Genomic DNA, 19465 nt, shown 5'->3' with positions numbered 1-19465 from the left:
GGATCATAAAAGAGTCCTTGGAGTTATCACTGTATGTGTACCCATAATTAAATTATAGTCATGGAGATGGCCTGGGACATCCTGCCTGTCCAACCCAATGGAAGAAAACAGAAGGGAAAGTGGGAGAAGGCAAAAGCTAGTGAAGTAGATTGTGATTATAATCTAGCTATATGTATGATGGATAATTTTAATTGTAGAGATACAGTTCATACTTTCCGATCAGATTTCTGCCTTGGTGAACTCATTTTTCAGAACAATCATTGCTGTGCATCACGAGCCAAGAATTCATGCTATGACTTTGAACAGAGACCATCTAATTTGCAGAACATTTTAGCAACTCAATTACAATGTAAGAGCATTACATTGTAAAATTATGTCTTTATCAGTTGAACATCAGGCTATTAAAAGTAGTACAAAAGACAGAAGATAAAAAGCAGCCTTTTCAACTGCTCTACTTCCCTATTTTTGGAGATGCATTTCTTTATTATCCTAAAATACTACAAGCAGTAATAATTTATCTGCTTTCCATTGTAATCATGACATTAAAATAAAATAATGTGCAATTAATATCCTCTTTAATGATCCCTTTTAGAAAGACAGTCACTGCAATAACGATGTATCGCATAAGGGCAGATAATTTTAATAACTTGAAAGAATACACTGATGATCTCTCTACATTGTTAACTTCAGATTAATACTTATTCTGGTCTGAATTGAGAGATGCATGGAGAACAACTGCTGCTAATTGGAAATTATGCATTCCCTAGACACCTGTCTACAGTGTATTTCAGAGGAGAAGAGAGAGTCACGGCTTTCCATTATGCTGATGAGAATAAATCAAAGTGACCCAACCTAGACTGTGAGGAAAGAGAATAAAGTGTTTATAACTGATTGAAACTTGGGCTTTGGCTTGTATTTTGGTATTAAAAAACCTCATATTTCAAGCTAAAATAAAGAAATCGAAAAATTATGTTTTGAAGAAAGTTTTTTTTTAAATCTGTCTTATTTAGGGGTAAAAAAAATGGATATTTTTTTTTTCTTTAAATCATGCTGATACTGCAGAAACTCCCAGTGATACTTGATTTTGCTGCATGGAAAGCGTGGAAATTCCAGGTCACCAGCAGCCCAATAGATACCTGTTTAGCAAAAGAAGTCCTATGATGTAGTTGAAGATACTAAGAAAAAACATTTTTTTAGGCAATTTATAATTTTCCAACAGAAATTTTATTTCCCATGTGAAAGCTATTTTATCACAGATTTCCTACTCAGTTCCAACTCTTGTTGCCAGGGAGCTCAATTCCTTTCTGTGTAGTCTCATGTTCAGTACCACACGACACTAGATGAGCAGTATATGTATCCTATGTATCATTCCATAAACCCACCTCAGAGTGCAAGTGGTACCTGCAGCTATGGCAGACTTGTCTGAAGGCATGACAAAGCTCCCTGAGGGCAGTATTAGGAGTATTGTGTTTTCAGCCCTTCTTCCAAGATGCTTTTCTGAAGTAGATGGGTTAAGAAATGATAGAAAGATGCACTGGCAAACATAACATTGTAACATTTTCCTGAGTATGAAATATGTTCTGGAAGGACTTACAAAACCAATTCACAAATTTAAAAGATTAAATGTTTGCTTAAACAGCAGAAAATCATGCTGCTTCCTTGCTCCACGTCTATTACTTCTTTCACTCACTCTTTCTAGGACATCTAGATATCTTCACAGTACCTTAACGTTCAGTGATATTGAATATAAGGACAAATTAGAGGTGATCCTTTTTGTTCTTTCAAACAGATCTTCTTTTCCATTTTCTCCTCCCCACTGTGGATGCCCCTACCAATGATCACTGTGGAAACCCAGAATAGTTCAAACACATTTGCACATCTTCCTTTCATCTTCCCCTCCTAGTAGATCCACCCAGTTTGTAAAACCATGTGTTTGTAATTAATGAATGTGACTTGGATATAATTGTTAGAAGAGACTCAGAGACATTCCCTTAGGAGCAGGTTGTTGATGCCAGAAGTTTCTATTCACTCCCCAGTGAAAAGCCTATACAAATCCTGCTCTTTTAATATACAGTTTTTATAAACACATTAAGTGTTTATTACACTGACTCTGAATTATGAGTCAAAGGGTCCACAAGTCCTAAAAGCAGCAAAGTTTGCAGCTGAGGGACACAAACCAAAGGCCACAATCTCACAAGAAGAAACTGCAAATAGAATAAAGAAGTTAATTAATTTCACTTCCCATTTCAAACACAAACAGGATCTTTCTGATTTGGAATGAGACTACTCAGTCATTATAAGATGCCTAACTAGAGGCACAAAAAAGCAAACTGTATCCAGCCATAACACATTTATTATTTATCCTACCCTATTTATATCTCACACTGGGGGATGTATGCGATAGACTGAATCCACATTTGTTCCTTGCATTCCTTCTCACAGCTGAGAAGACGCAATGAATCATAAAAGGTTTCATTGTTGCAATGTTTTGTCATGGTATGTGTAATCAGCCCAGGCCCCGTTAAGGAGGCTTTGGAGGATGAGAGGTTTAAATATTTAATGTTTTTTTCTGCCTGTGATAAGTTTAAAATTTAATTTCCTACCCTGGAAATGACAAATCATACAACAAGCATGTATGATAAAAGAAACAAACACAGCTAATAGAGAGGAACATTTTACTTAGATGGTAGTAATTAAAAACCTCTGTAGCATACCTCAGGATCCCAAAGTACTTTGGTGGCAGAAGTAAATTCTGCTTCCCGACACAAAGAGCAGTTCTGTTGCATCCATCTATTAAGCTACATAATTTCTAAGGGGATGCAGAAGATGAGGGATGATTAAGTAGTAGTCTTTACCTTGCATATGTGAGAAATGATACACAGATGTTATGAGCCAAACTGTCTTAAAGACTTCTGCACCCATAGGAAAGAAAAGGAAGAACGTGAAAGCTGTTGTCCCTTGATGTTCTGCACAGAAGAGCCAGACATTAAGTCATTACAGAAACTTGCTACATGGCAGACTAAGAGCAAGACTAGATCTGTGCTGTGTCTAAACAGCATTGTAGGTGCTACGTAGGTAAGCAGTATCTACAAATAGCAGTTCTTGCGACCCTCTGAATAAAACTAGGTTAGGGTAAACAAATGTTCACACATACTCCTGGAAAGCCAGGTCAGTCACCTCAGCGACAGTCCACAGCTTTTTTAAGTCACTTGCACTCAGAAAAACATAATATATAATATCTTTCAAACTCTTATCCATGGTTTGCACTTCCTTGTCCATGGGGGAACACAGCATAGTAGAGTGTCCTTGCAGTATAACCACAGCTGAGGGATCCAGCTGGAACTACATGAAACCTCCTCAGTGATGAAATGATTTGTTCTGCCAGGGTCATAGGGTAGTGTTCACTCAGGGCTCTATACCCATTCTGACTTTTTTGACCTCAAGCAACTAGTACTGCTATAATTTGATTGTGCATCAAGGGTTTTTAGCTCAGCTGAAGGGTAGTATCCTAAAAGCTTGCTCTGAACTACAGAGGAAGAACCTCTAAGGTGAGACTTGATCTGAGGTCTCAGGGCAGTATCTTTAATGAAGTCTTGCTGAAGACTGGGTCTGACTTGCCCGCACGTAGCTCCTTGATGGTCTCCAGTACAGGAAGGTTCTTCAGTGCTATCTTGCTTAGCAGCAAGATCTCCTGCTATACAGGGCTTGTTGCTATTGCTGTTGAGGTTAGTGCTGGCAGTTTGCTGAGAGACCACTTCAGGATGAAGAACAGCCACCTCTCCTTCCTCCTCAGAGAGAAGTGAGCAGGAGCCATCACTGGTCTGGCTGCTATTTGATATTGGACAGTCTTGATTTTGAGGTGAAGAACTACCATGCTGTACAGGGGGAAGATTTAAAATGCATTCATTCTCTACATGGAGGTTTGCCAGCAGCTTGTTCTTTTGGATTCTTTCTGTCCTTCTCCGGAGAGCACAGACAAGATCAGCTAGGCTAAGCAGAAAGGATAGACTGCTGACTCCCCAGATGAAAATCATCATGATGGATTTCTCGGTGGGCCGGGAGATGTAACAATCAACTGTGCTTGTACAAGGTGAGTGGTAGCAGGAAAAGCGCTCAGGAACAAAAAATCCAAAAAGAAAATACTGCACAGCTGCAAAGGCAGCCTCAAGTAGCGTCCTAATAAAGAGATGAATAGTATACGCCCCAGAAAAATTAAGGACACTTAGGTTGTCTGCACCACAATCTAATCTACTGACAAGGGTACTTCTACAGAGCTCCTTCAGGTCTTTGGGGCTTGATAAACCCTTATTCCCTTTGCATCCATGTACCAAACAGTGCATTCTTACAATGTACATAGCTACCTTGTGCAAAACATAAATGCTGAATGCAGCATAAGGTAGCAGGATGGACACAGTCTGAATGAGCCAGAATCTAAAGTGAGATACAGGAGAGAACAAGTCATAGCAAACGTTGGAGCATCCTGGTTGCAGGGTGTTGCAGATGAAGCGCTCCTGCTCATCTTGGTAGAGTGGGTAGCCTGCTAACACTACCACTGCCATTCGCAGCAGAATTATTAACATTAGCCAGATCTTTCCTAGAAGAGAGGAAAAGGTGAGAAAAAGAGTCAGCACTGAGAAAGAAAGGAAGGTAGGCACTGTAGTGATGCGCTTTCTATATACAAGGCATTTGAAGAAATAGCCTCTGTAATTAATCTCCCCTCTAAAAGCTCGTCTTTGGCTTTGTTTTGACTGGGACTGAAAATATGTTAGCTGACACATTCCATAACCATCTAGACTCGACAGCACAGGAGTTTGGCATACAATGGGCCATGCCAACTAAAACCTCAGACTAACAAAACCACTCTGAACATGTCCAGATCTGATAAAGAATTCAAAATTAATAACTCTATTTTACTTACAGTTCTTCCTTTCTGTTGATGTCATACCTCTGTACCAGAATTTTGTCAATTTTTCAATACTATAGATCAGCTAATACAATATGAAACTGTTCTAGATACAAAAGAGTTTTTCATGACATAGCATTTCTTCTTGGTCTTGGCCAATGAAATTGTATGTGAAGTTTATTATAGCCAACAAAATCTCTCTGTTGTGCCTGGAGTAGTATTCACTAGTGAGCTAGTTGAGAGGTGCTACTAGGAAACATGCAAAATGTTCTACAAATGTACATTTGTGTGTGCACATGTGTATCCCAGGCATTTCTCTCTGCTACTTCTTTGGTTGCCCCATCTTGATCACGTCTTTCAATCTTTGTTCACCTTGGTGCACAGCTTCTCTCTCTATTCAGACCCAAAGCTCCCTTCTGTCTTGATACCAACACCAAGTGAAGCTTTAGAAGTTTGGCATTTTCATGCACTTCTTACTTAGTCTTCCCCTGAATTCTTTCACATGGTTTCTTTAGGTAGGGCTTGCTTTAATCCACTTTGGTTGGAAAGATCGGGCCTTATCCTTATTTTATTACATCAACACCAGTGAAAGATCAGGCACTGGTACCTTATGTATATCTTTTGAATGAGACTATTGTTCCTGACAGTTTCTTGGAAGACTTTTGGATGGAGTAGGATTTCATTACAAGTTTTTATTTTGTATTACTGACAAAATTATTTATAAAAAAAAAAATAAAAAGAAGAAAATAAAAAAGAAATCCTTTTCCTGGGCAGGACAGGAAAGTCTAAAGATATACTGTTATATTGACAAATATTAAAAATATTGACATACAAATATCTGTACAAACACATGGAAAAATTCAACACCTGAAGTTAAGTTCAGCATGTGAATTTCTCAAGTTTCCTTTTGAGTCCTGTCACTAGTTCCCTATATGTTTTTTGAAAAAGTAATAATTTAATTTAATAATCCCCTACTTTAGTTTCACATATTTTTAAAATATGCCAAGAAAACAGAAAAAAAAACCCACTTAGGAACAAAAAGGAAAAAAAAACCAAAACCAAAAAACAAAACCCCACAAAAAGCCCAGAAAAGAATTATGTGCTTTCAGGAATGGTTATGAAACCAGCTGTAACCACAAACAAACAGCAAGACTCAGTGACTAAAGAGAAGCATGTTACATGGAGTTACTGGCTGAGAAATGCACTGAAAACCTCATCATTAATAGTGATTGTGATCTAACATACACACAAGGTTTTAAATGTAGTCTGGGAAACAGCACATTCTAAAGGGTTTTATAGAAAAAAAACCATGCTTGAGTTTTTAAAAAGACATGATTATTAACAGGTATTGTCTTGAAAAACATTCTTTTCTATTTCCCATAAAACTGTTTCCCTGGAGTTGGTGTGAGTTAAAAATTCAAATATTACTACAACATTGAGTGATACCTATTATTGTACTGAACATGCAGTTTGAATGCCCCACATAAACCATTTGTGGCTAGTAGACTGATTATGGGCTACAACAGTAAAACTGCACTCTGAAGTGGAAAAACTTCAGCATGGAAAAAAGGTTAAGGAGACATAAGGTATATGAGAGATCATCAGACAAACCTGCTGCTCCTGACAAAAGACTATATTATCTAACCATAAATAAATAGAGGCTTTTGCATTTTATCTTCAATCGCCCGAACTTTAGCAGTAGTTTTGCTTTGTTTTCAGCTTCCTGCATCTCGGGTGACAGGCTGTACTGTTAGTGTCTTTTTGACACAGTGTGGGTCAAAAGAAAGCACCAGCTGTACAGAGTCAGTCATCTTTAGCAAGCGATGTTTCATCCTTAGGTAGCATTTTTTCCCCTGTGAGGACCTCAAAGTGTTTCAACCACATTAGTTAATTAAGCTCAAAATACTACATGCTATTTCACTATCAATTTTTAATTAGAACATGTACAATAGGGAGTGCTGCTTAAGAAAAATCAATGGCTCCTTAGGAAGTAGTTTAGTATGACATACATTTTAAAGATAACCCCTCCACCCATCACCTTCCCCAATGACTCAATCTTGATTAAACATAGTAGAACAAGCCCCTTCACTGACCCCCCTGCGGCTTAGTTGGATAGTCCCTGTGATGTGCAGCACCAGCTACAGCAAACTGTCCGCCAGCAAACTGGAGGTAAAGGGGATTTGAAAGGCCCTTGGAAGTTTTCCTCTGACTCACACTTTGCTCAAAGTAGCCCATGAAAAAGGAACAGTGTCTTATTGTATTTCGTCTGTTTGTCTTTAAATGCATGTTAACTTTGTTTGTTAATAATAGAGAATGAAAAGCAATGGTAATTAACTTCAAAGAGAATAAACCACAAACTTCTTCATATAAAAGAGAGGGTTTTTTTCCCCCTTCCTCAAACTTTTAAATTCATCACTAAAGCTATTGCATGCATTCTACCGTTCACTTAATGTGGTATAAATAAAGCGCTACTTCTGTGTGTTTTCAACGGGACCCCTACGACAGCCATTAGAGCTGAATGGAAGCTCAGGCACTGAGAAAAAACAAATTTGAAAACCTTGCCGGAATATTTTACGTGAAGTTCAGAAAACATATATCAGAGAAGGTGTAGGAAACTGTTTAACAAGAAAAGCAATAATTAACCACTCATGCCACTTACCTAGAAAACAACTTCTTATTGTAAGGATCACAGAGGCATAGCTAGAAATTAAAGTTGATTATCAGTAGGACACTTGGGTGGCTTTAGGATATGGAGCAGCAAAAGAAAGAAGAGAGCTGTTGTAAAGCACTTACCAACAATAGTCACATTATAGTTCAGCGTGACAACCAAAAATCCCAGTGAGTCCCAGCGCTCCATGTTTGAACCGGCTCAGAACACTTCCAGCTCCTGACGTCCTAATGAGTTTGGCATTTCCAAAGGAGATCAGACCTAGACAGGGAAGAAAAAAAAGGGGGGGTGAGGGTGGGGGGTGGGGGGAAAAGGAATTTTTGGTAAGGGTCAAGCATGGAAATGAGAAACCTGGCCACAACAATGTATGGATGTAGGATTATTTTGATGATTTCAACAGGACTTTAGTTTTGGATGTTGGAACAAATCTCCTTAAGGCTTTAACAGTTTGTCTTGCAAAAGCTCTAGCTTCTCAAATCCGATTGCTCCTACCTCTTGTGGGGATCCTCTGTTCCAGACAACTTCAAGTAGACAAACAACAACAGGAGTGATCTCTGCCATTGTAGACTATTCTTACCCTCCCGGGGCATACCAGCCTCCTGGCATTGCTGAGATATTTCAGTGGTGAAAGACAGGGTGAGGGGAGAGAGGGAAGACAAGGATAGACCAGGAAATAACAGACCTCTTTGTCTCCCCACAATAATGGCAGATGGGTAATAAAAGGAAACGAGATAGAAAAGGATGAGCACCCCTATGTTTGAAAGGCACTTTCAGATTAGATCACTGGGAGCTATCCCATTGCAATTTCCCAAAGCAATTTTGTTTCTAAAACACAGCCTCCCTGACAGGACATCATGGCCCTGTCAATCACAGCCACACCAAATTTTCTCCTGTGTGCTGAGCCAGGCAGGGGGCCAAGCCTCCCAGAAAGCATGATGAAAAACAGGAGAAGCTTTAAAGAAAAAAAAAACAAACAAAAAAACCCCCCAAAAACGTGGGGATAGTGGGGCTGGTTTCCAAGATGCCAAAGTCACTTACTTTTAATTTGTATCAGTTCTTCCTGCCTAAACTGCTTGGTACTCTGGACATCACTCAAAGGATCCTAGGGCTGATTGCCCAGCATTCTGAAACCCCAGCAAGCCGCTGCAGCAATGATGGAGCAAGCTGCCTCCTAGGAGCAGGATGCTCCACGAGGTAAATGCTCCTTGACTGCTGGGTGCAATTGCACAGCACATCCTAGACACTGTGTGACTGTGCTGTATCCCAGGAAAAAAGCATGGATGTAAAGATGACTCTAAACTTTTCTTTCCTAACGCCCACCATACCCAATTCCCTTTGAGAAAGTAACCTACTACCATTTTCCATCCACTGTTCAACTACTTACGGGGTATTACTCTGTTCTTTTTAGTCTGTGCTGTGACAGGGACAAACATTATGTGAACACGTAGTCAGGAAATAGTATCAGTAACCAGAAAAACAGCTGAAAAATGAGTGTGCATGTGATCTAGCAAAGGAGAAAAGTGATGTGACGACCTGACACCTGAGGGCTGCCAGCAGTCCAGGCACAGGCTTGGCACTGCAACCCTGCTCATGTGCCACAACCCACAACTTTGTTCCTGGGGGAACAAGGTCAGTCAGGTCAGACAGGGAGCTGCGTGCTGACACTGCATGAGTTACAGTCAGTGTGACTAGACTAAGCTTTGTGACTGAACACATGTTACCTGGAAAAAAGGTAAAACTAATTTAATAAAGTAAAATGTAACTGTACAAAGACTTTCTCCCCAGCTGTCTGCTCACAGGGTATGCAATGCCTTGGCAGAACACACTGAGCATCCTTTCTGTAGTAAGCCCCATCCTAAGGAAACCCTAAAAGCAGAGTTTGAAAGGATGGCAATGAAAAACTCTTTATCCATTAACGGCAAAAAGAGATTTTTAATTGCAGTAGTAAATACAGGAGTTTTCTTGGTTTCAGAATTATGTAAAGTATTTGCTAAACAACTGTTTCTTCTTTTACCAAGTTTTATTTATGGTATGTGATGATGATTTTGTTTTAGATTTTAGATTTAGATTCTTGCCCTGCCCCTCCAACCCCTTCCCCCCTGGGATGTGTGTGTGAGGAGAGGGATGGGATGGAGGGAAAGCTGGAGGAAGGGAACAGAGAAAAGATGCAAATGGACAAGATATAAATTATGCTGATATATGAAGGAATTCCTGGTTAAACTTCCTTTGTCAAAAATAGAGTCAGGAATGCCAAGACGGTGGCAGGATATGAATGCTCAGCAGCTGCATCCACACAATAGGCTATAAATGGTCTCTGTCAACACTGCCAGTTAAAATATCCTTGCTCGTTGTTGCTGCAAGACCTCTGCCATTTGTGAAAGAACAGCAGCTAGGGCTTTAAGCCCCCAAACTTGCCTGCAGAACTATACCAGGCAACAACATCTGATCCCACAGCATGGATGTGCTGAGGTAGGATGGCCATTTTCTTCTAAAAGAAAGCAAGCAGCATCACCCTCCAGAGTCACTGTGCAGCCTGACTTAGGGCTGGAACAACATGAGAAAGCCTAAATTCTACTTTAGCTTTTCCAGACAGCTAGTATCTTAGTTCAGTCCAACACTTCTCCATGATGTGGTTTGTCCTCTTCCTTAAACTAGGAGGAGACCCAGCCTGTCCAGCAGTCGAGGACACTTCAGAGCAAACTTTGATTTATGGCACCTGGAGGCCTCCTTTGCCTGTGACCTGGAGCAGTCTGGTAAAGGAAGGGCAGGAACATAAACATCGCCAATGTCAGGACGTGGCCCTCAGGGGCACTGCAGTGACAAAAACTGCCTCTGAAGCAGCAATGTGTCTGTAGAAGGACAAAAACGCAGGTCATGGGCTGGCTCTGCTCTGCAAGTTCCTGTCATCGGTCCAGCTTTGGGCTGTGGGCTGAGGTGGTCATCGTAAAGCGTTTGGTCTCTGCCCAAACACAGACCATAGTTTCTTCACGCCTTGGCACTATCTTTCAGGCCAGGGTTCCCACCTGAAGGTATTCCATATTGTACCTGGAGATACTCAGCATACAATTCTCCTTGTTTATTATTTATCTTTAGCTGTTCCCTGTATTCCCTGTTTGCCTGTAAAGACTGTAAGTACACAGGGAGAGCAATGTCACAGACACGGATATAGTAGCAGAGGGACTCCAGCTCCAGTGCCACCAGTTAGCACAGCACCGCCTGCACATCAGAGAACAGCCCCACCCCTCCATACACACTTCCAGTGCTAGAATCTCACAGACAAGTATTCCTAGGCTATAAAGTTGTCAAATCTGTAAACTTGCACTGAATTCTAGTTAAATAAGAGAGGCTGGCAGAAAACACTGACATGGTTTTGAGTTAAGCTAAACTTTTAAATCCAGCGGTATCTCATCACGTCTGATTTTAGGAGGGGTCCTAAAAGCCACTGGAAAACTTTCAGAGTGCAACAATGAAACATAAGAAGATGCAATTAAATCTATTTTAAAATTCACAACTGCTGTGCACATTTCTAACCCCTTACCGCAGATCCAGGGCTTGATCCTGCAAAAATTCACAGATGTGACTCTGTCACTGTGCGTGACCCACTGAAGCTTTCTGAATTGCTGGAACTGCATCTCACTGTGGACCTGTATCACGTCCCTAAGCTAAGATGCAGGCTGCTTGGCACAATGCCCAGCACACTTCACCTAGACCTTGGCTCAGAATGACATCCAGAGGTAAGGTACAGTTAGCTTCAAGCCACTTCGGGGCTTCCCAATCCAGGACCAAATCAGTCACCTGAAGGGTGCCACAGTCTACAGCACACATCCAAAGCCTCCAGAAACTAGAGGCATTCATCTGGTACAGCAAATCCCAACCACATCTGTCTTACCCAGCAACACCTACACTAATGACATCTACGTACAGTGAAGTGGGAGTTACTACAGGAGATTGCACCCTACACAGCACCCAACAATAAAGCAACCTCCCTCTACCAATTTACTTAATGTTAAGGCAAAATGGGTCAGCATAGCAGCTTCCCTAATATAGAAGGGGATCTGGCATTTCAGTCCAGGTTCTTTGGCAGATTATTATTTAAGAAAGAAAAACACAAATGCATAGCTAATATTTTAAAGTCTAACTTGAAAATCTGTTTAAAACTTTTCTACTTAGTAAAAGTGACATATTAGTGACCAATCTTGCAGTAAATCTAAGTCTTCAGAAGGTGATCTGTAAATTCAGGGGAAAAAACAATATATTCAGAAGGGACAGTAAACATCAAAAGGCAGTTAATCTTGATGGCCTTATTTTTAAAATTTGTGAAATACAGCAGAAGGATGAGAGAAGGGAAACAAGTTAGCCATGAAGGACAACAGGAAAAATGTAGTAGGAAAAGCTGCCCGGAACAAATGTTCTTTCCAAGACAAACATAGTGCATATGCATGCACATAAACATGTCAGACAATCTTCAAAGTAATCCCACAGTGCATGTAAAAGCCTATTATGGCGTACACAGAGTGAAGGAGCCAGCACAGAGTGGAAAGCCCTTGCTTTATTGCAGGCACACACAGCACTTGTGCACTTTGCATTCCCTGGGACCTCTGTCTGTCTGCCACTCGGGTATCATTGCAGGCGGAATATGTTCAAAAGTGGCCTCTCCCCAAAGCAGCTATTGTAGCTATAGAGGCAAGGAGAAAGCAAGAAAATTACAGCTCCAGAATTAGGGCTGAGGAGCCTACACACCCTGAGGCAGGGGAGTGGTGAATGTTTTCCATCATGAACTGTTCAATGGGGAGCTTAAACAGTGTGCCACTGCTCAGCCTCACAGCCACTGGTCCCCAGAAGTGGCATAGTTCAGAAGGTCTTTTAGGGAAGTTTCAAAGAACATGTCCCTCGTCCACTTCGGTTTCTGTCTACCTTCCACTCCCAGGAAGGAGGTACACACACACATGCTCAAATATATATAAATGCCTATACCTGAATGTGTGAAACAGTACAGAAGGACATTCAGAACAGTGACGTTCCACTCACTTTTAACTGCTCATATTGATTGGACGTGAACTTCCACACCAGCTTGGCTGTCCCCGATACTTAAGCCTGGTTCCTATAGTGCCTGGCATACGTCTTGTTGTCTCCCTTTTCCTCTGCTAATTTAGTAAATCTAAAAAAAAAGACTGGTTTACTGCATGCTTTTAAGGATTTAGACTATTCTCTTACTTCGCCTCAAACAGATTCCCTTACTATAAATATTTTAAGCTTCAGCAAGGTCATCTTTCTAAAGGGATCCTCCTTCTAAGATGACAACAAGTGGAAAAAGCAGCTCTCCTTCACACTTTGGTTCAGCAACCTCAAAGCTATTCAACCAAGAACTTTATAAACATTTCAAGACTGATCTGAAGGGAGATTAAGTAATGGGAAGTATATGCTCATTCAGGAGCTCAGGGCCCTTCAAAAGTATTTAATTTTACTAAGCAGTAAAAGTACCGAGCGAGTCCATGGGATTTTCAAAAGCACGTTATTAGTATCTGATTTACACCCACTGAAATAGGTAGCTACATGAGTCCATGCCATTATTACTGAAATTTGCTCTGCTATAACTAAAAAAATGAATGTAGTATAAGAGAGGTTCCAGCTTTTTAAAAAAATTTTCACTTAACATTTGACACAGAGTTTTACACTTACCTTTTTGCACAGCACAAATACAAATCTGAAGGTTTGGAAAGTATTGGGATCCTGTATTTTATGATGAAACTGATGACTGCATGTTTTATTAGTGCCCAACACCTGACATTAATGAAAGGCTGAGTTCTTGGCTCAGCAGGTCCGGACCTAGCAATGGTCAGGCAGGCACAAAGCATGGTGTGCTGATATAATGGAAATTGTTTAAATAAGAAAAAATGCCTTAAGTAACTGGGAAATAGATTCCATAACAATCAGAGGATGGCAAGAATATCTTTGGCTGACTGCTTTAAATTTAGTATTTACATGCTATGGCTACAAACATTGCTAGGTATGTGGAGAGCAAATAGATCCCTGTTTTCAACATGCACAACAAAAGGAGTTATTGTGTCGGTTCATGATAACAGTAAATAAATCTTTCATCTCAGATTTAACATACAGGCAGCCACTGTGGAATTAAAACATGAGGTCTTTACACCTTCTTGTATTTTGTGGCTGATCATTTTAAGAAACAAAACCTATACTGTTGTCTCTGTTACTGAACACTGACACTGCTTTCTTTTTCACCGTGGACAGATGAATTGTAACTACGTGGTCATGCAAACCAAGCACTTGGCACCACGGAGAAAAGGCTAAACTAACACAGAAATGAAAGAGAGGAGCTGAAAAGAGAAATGTGATTTTTTTTTCCCCCGTTCTATTTCACATACGTGTTAAACCTCAGGAATCACTGCAGGCAGTACAGACTCTGGATTTCTTCTTGCATGTGAAGAAATGTCATTTTTAAGTTAAATTTATTCTCATGCAGGAGTCAAAAGGCACATTCTTTTAAATCTCATCTACATCTTGAAAAGATGACTTTAAATCCCCCAATAAGCTGTACCCTGCGCATAATAAAATCCTTATCCAAAAGAGTATTTCTGTCTAAAAAGAATGTGTACTTTTGTCATACTATTTCACAATGAGAGACTTTGATCCTCAGCTGTGTTTAAAGAACAATGAAGGAAAAATCTAATATTTCTCAGAGCTGCTACTCGCAACTTACTAGGGAAAAAAATTAGTAGATTTCTTGCATCGATATCAGGATGTACAACTTATGTATGTACATCTAGCCATAGGATATCATTTATAGGACAATACATAAATAAGTTTTTAAAGGTCATCTTGATTTTATAAGATTTGACCTTAATCTGTGACCTGCTAATAGTCTGTTTATTTAAGTTTAATGTGGCCTTGTAAAAAGCACTTAAAGCAAACTGTAGCTAGGCTAAGCTCCACAACATTGGGAAAACCCCCCCAAATTATAATTTCAGGATTTGAATTCCCCTCCCCCCGCACCTCCCCCTTTGCTTTACAATACAGACCTACCTTGCTGATTGTCTGCAGTTCCCATTGTTTCTGTTTTGTTTTCTCCCAAAGAGCATTTTTAACAACAATCATCATTAATGTACTCGAAATACACTGGGAAGTACACAAGGAATTCCCTTGTTAAACTGAAATAGTATTCATACTTCATATATTGTATCAACCAGGACTACTTCTTCTAAAGAGAAAAGCACCATAAGCTTCCGCTAGATTGCCAGTCCTCAATAAAATGAATAGGAGTTCAATACCTGACTCTCGCTTACGCTATTGCAAATGTTTACCATAACCCCAAAAAGGTAGCCTGGATCCTGAAGGATTTATTCTGATGTTTCATAGAGCGAAAGAAAACCAAGAGTGGATCTCCTCGCAGGACCCCATCCCCAAGGCAGGCTGTAGCTGGGAGCCCAGTGGCACTGCCTGCCTCCCTGGGGCCAGCTCCCAGTGTGGTCCCAGGGGCAGGGAAATTTCACACGGTACGTTCACCTTCAAACATTGTAAGATTCTTCCAGGAAAGTAAACCAGGGCATAAATGGAGGAGGCCAATTTAGGTCCTGCTTCAGGTCCTGTTTAGGCAAGGGGAGCTGAAACACAGCCTGTCCCATTCCTGTGTTCAGTCTGCCATGGAGCTGCTGACCGACAGTGCTGATACATATAATTGTTGGCTTTAGTGCTGATGCACATAATTGTTGGCTTCGTGCTGGTAGCAGCTATTTTTATTGGTAGCAGCTATTTTGTTTTTAGCTATCAAAGCTTTTACAATCAAAGCTCTTGGGAATGCACTGCTGTAGATGTCCACTAGCTGATTACTGGAGAATTGGGTGGAAAAGCGCGTGATTCCTCAAGTGCTACATGGTTCACGCTACTGGAGGAGGCCAAGAAACATAACAGCTTCTGGAGACACAGTCTAGGCTATAACATGTAAGAAAACACATAACAAATACTTCAAATGTGATTCAACAGAATATATCAGTAGCCTTACCCATAAGCGTATAAGAATTTGTTCTCTACCATCCCTATTAATAATGCGTTCTGTTTTTAAATGATAGTTTGACAGCCTATTTTCCATGAAACAGCAGGGATTACTGATTGTGCTCCATTTATTTACCCACCACTTGCAGAGCACTTCAGTCTTTCCATTAGCTGTGCCAACGACAAATGCAGACTAAATGACTTTGCATCTCTAGACTTACTCTTCTATAGCTTTGCTCCAAAGGTAGTTTCCTCCCAGACCTCAGAAATGTCTCCAACCAACTCAGTTTTGCCTCAGCAAAACCTTTCAGTTCACCTGGGTAAAGTGATTTTGCCCACCCCCAAGATATCAAACAGCTTTCACTGAAGGATCTTTTAATACCAATAACAGAAATGAAATTTCATTACCGCGGCAAGGCAAGAGCACGCAAAGACAGAACAGGACTATTAGCTCAATCTTTCTGCCTCTTCTGCATTATGACAGATAGTTTCCCATTTCAACCTAATCTACAAAATTGCTACCAATTACTGTGTTTCTGACACATCTAAAAATTGCATTAGTTCTTTTAACTGGCCACAGATATTTACTGATATATGCCTTTGTGAACTGCATCGTACCTCCCAACTGCTGGTACCATTTCAGTTTCCCTATCTTTCCCCTCCCGCCCCCCCCAATTTGTTACATTTTGCTGTTTTCTCTTTTTGCTGCCTTCATTTCCCTTCAGGAGAAAAAAAATATTTAGGGCATCCAAAAAGTCTTAGGCCACATCTCAAAAACAGGTGTTTAAGTATTTAAGCCCCTGATATTTTCATTTCTGAAATGAATCCTATAAATTACTAAATACCTGCGTTCCTGAGTATACCTGTATTCTCTTTTGTATGTGACAAATGAAGTTACAGCATGCTTATGTATGTCTAGACAATCTTTCCTTCAATGACCAGATTAATTTATCTGAAAAAATAAAGAATGTTGGAAGGTTTTAACATCTTAAATATTTGAAAATCAGCATGAGTCCCTTTAGGATGTGTTTGAACTGCATTCCCTCACCACCCACCACCCCCAGTAATGCTGTTGTTTCTCCACACTGAAGACAGTCCGGAGGACTTCAAGTTTTTCACTTACTGTTCAATATTATGGTTACTCACATATTGACTAAAGCTTCGTTTAGTTGTTTGTGGCTGAATCCCCTAGACACCAGTTTCTGACCTACAGGAATTTCTGTCCCAGACTGCGATGCTCAGAAGTAGGCAACAGTACTTTTCAAGGCACGTGCCCTTCTTGTTCTTCCTGCCTTCAGCAATGACATGGCCACCCCCCAGGTTCAGAGGTGTCAGCTCCCCTGAGCTGGGTGTTTCAGTTCAGCTCTCCCTCGGCTCTTGGGGCAGGTGGCTCTCACACAATCGTACTCGACGAGACTTCCATCATCCCTGGACTTTCACTGATGTAATGCACAAACGCTATACACACTGCTGATGTACGTGCAGATGAAAAACCAAAGAGAACCCACCGGCTAACAATCTTGCTCTGCTCTGAAATGCAAAAGCAAGATTTCAAAATTCCTGATTAACCTCCAAATTCAGCATTACCAACGATCTATATGAGATCATAGAGCAGCACTGCTGCTAACGCAAACATCAGCTACTGGAGCAGGGAGCAGACCAGACTGGGTCTGCTCAAAAAGGCCAGGAGCTCCGGCCAGCTCGTAGGGTACTGTGGCCCCAGCACAGCCCACGGCGCCTGGTGGCCCGGTGTGCACAGGGGATCTCTGCAGACCCAAGCAGAGAGAAACAGCTGTAAATATGTGTCAGGTTGGAGATGCGCTGGGGCTGCCCGATTATACAGACCCCGTTTCACTGAGAGGCACCGCGTCCGTAACCACAGACCTGCGTGGACCTGTGGAATTAGCTGTTTTCAGTCCCCAGGAGAGGGAGCTGGGTGCCAGCTCAGGATTTCAGCTGCAAGGACAAGGGTGAGCAGCCTGTGGGGTGGCCTGCCCTCCTCTCCTGCTTCCCTGGCCCGGGTGCTGGTGCTCAGCCTGCAGGTGCTTTCCACCGCCCCAAGAGACCCTCTACCCCGTATTCCCACTTTAGATTGTATTTCAGCTTGACTTCCCTGGGAGCATACCTCAAGTCCTAAAATGGGCTGATGAGGTTGGGGATTTCTGTTCAAACCCAATCAGGAGAATACAGTACATTCAGCAATAGGTGCTGAAACTATTTTAAGGACACTTTATAAGGAAGAAAAGCCGAGGGAGACAGGTATTAAAGCCTGCTGAAGAAATTGAAGCCCCAGTTTTCTTCTGTTCCCTGCCCCCCCAGTCCTCTGAAGCTTCCCATTTATATTGTTGATTTGTAACAAGTTCATTGTTCATGTTACAATACTAAGGGGACAGTGCCAAAACCTGCCATCTTGTATCATCGGATTCACCTATTCTTAGTAAGTCGAAGAATCCAGACAGATGCGTTCCTCAGGGGGGCAAACAACAGGTTCAAATGACATTTAAAATAATTGCTTTTTCTATTAGCAACTGCCATAGAAAATTCCTTATCTAATGCAATTAATACCAAAAATAAATGGTTGCACACTCACTCACATCCTGAAACCATCCAGGAACATTCACAGCTTGAGTCTGAAATTATAAAAGAGAATCTGAAAAGGAAAAATTAGATGCTGGTTTGCAATCTATGTGTTTCAGAGACAATTCACAACTGATACATTGCCCTCCTTTCTTTTTCCAAAAGAAAATGCTTTTAGAGAAGTTAAAGGGAAAATGTCACAGCTGTGAATCAGATATCTAAGCACACAGATCCAGCTAACGCATGGTTTGGCTATCTGCATGCTTTACAGAGCAGAACAACTTTGTTCTGCCACATTCCAGCAAAACAGAGCAGAACAAGAAGAGTGTTTCTGAGGTACCATAATGCCAGGCCACAACAGAAAAGCAATGATTTCATGGTCTAGGTTTCTCACAGGTCAGATACACTGAAGATGTTTTCGCTGAGATTCAGAAGTAGATTTGTTATTAAATGGGAAAGCAGAAGAATCAGGCCAGTCCTTTGATCACTAAGCTCAGTGTCAGGGTGACATGACCATAATTTCTCTAGATGAAGTAAATTCTTCCACTTTATGCTTTGTAGTATTTATTTCTGTTCAGCTGAAGAAATCGTTGATTCCAAGCCTTAAATCCAAGCAGATCTGGAAAATCACTTTACCTGACAGCATGAAAAAATTCCAAGATTTACCCCACTGTTTTCCCAGGTTACAAGAACCATTCCTCTAGTTTCTTAGAGGACAGATTTAGAACTGGTGCCCTATAAAGCACTGTAAAAGTACACATTCCAACTGTGGTGTCATTCCTATGGTAAAATGTAAGGCAGATACTTGTTGGCAGTAATACGTGAGTGAAATACTTAATGTTACAAATGCTGGAGGCTATCTGGATATTTATACCATTTTGTGCAGAGTGACTAGATAAAGGAGTTGGAAGATAATTTTCCATCTCTGTTCACAGCTCAGCTAGGGCTAATGCAGAATTACGGTAACTGCAGCAATGGACTTGGATTTGCTCTTTCTTTTTTCCAGGGGTGGGGGGTGGTCTGCAACTTTTCTCACCCTTCCAACCTGTGACCTCACAAGTGTCACTAACGTGTACTGGGAGGTGTCACAAGCATGAGACTCTCTTTACCACTCTTTCTGCACAGTGTTCATACTGATGAAGCCCCACAGCACTGCCAAATTACCCCCAGCAGCTTTTCTACTTTTTTTTCTGTAAAGTCTACCTCCAAAAGTCTACCTCCAAATATTGTTGATTACATTCTAGTACTTGATAAAGTCTGCCATGCTTTTTGCATGTACAAGATGACCTTTTACTTAAGGCCACAAA

At 40.9% G+C, this 19465-nt stretch overlaps 1 protein-coding gene across 1 annotated transcript; it reads right to left on the bottom strand.

Moving 5' to 3' along the window:
- Positions 1-1020: 1020 nt before the first annotated feature.
- Positions 1021-7852, bottom strand: GJD4 (gap junction protein delta 4). Its single transcript, XM_056338725.1, has 2 exons — positions 7697-7852; positions 1021-4594 (listed from the first exon to the last, which is right to left on the bottom strand). Exons 1-2 carry the CDS (start codon positions 7758-7760, stop codon positions 3414-3416), a joined length of 1245 nt encoding a protein of 414 aa, XP_056194700.1. The 5' UTR covers positions 7761-7852; the 3' UTR covers positions 1021-3413.
- Between the last annotated feature and the right edge of the window lie 11613 nt (positions 7853-19465).

The sequence above is a fragment of the Falco biarmicus genome, chromosome 4 (assembly GCF_023638135.1).
Source record: "Falco biarmicus isolate bFalBia1 chromosome 4, bFalBia1.pri, whole genome shotgun sequence".
NCBI classification, from domain to species: domain Eukaryota; kingdom Metazoa; phylum Chordata; class Aves; order Falconiformes; family Falconidae; genus Falco; species Falco biarmicus.
Note: the sequence above shows the minus strand (reverse complement) of the source record. Positions and strands in the feature narration are given on the sequence as shown.

Excerpts from the sequence above, each read along its gene's own strand:
- GJD4 (XM_056338725.1), bottom strand. The coding sequence starts at position 7,760 with ATGGAGCGCTGGGACTCACTGGGATTTTTGGTTGTCACGCTGAACTAT. Across the intron at positions 4,595-7,696 it reads CTATAATGTGACTATTGTTG|GAAAGATCTGGCTAATGTTA; the intron begins GTAAGTGCTTTA and ends CCTCTCTTCTAG.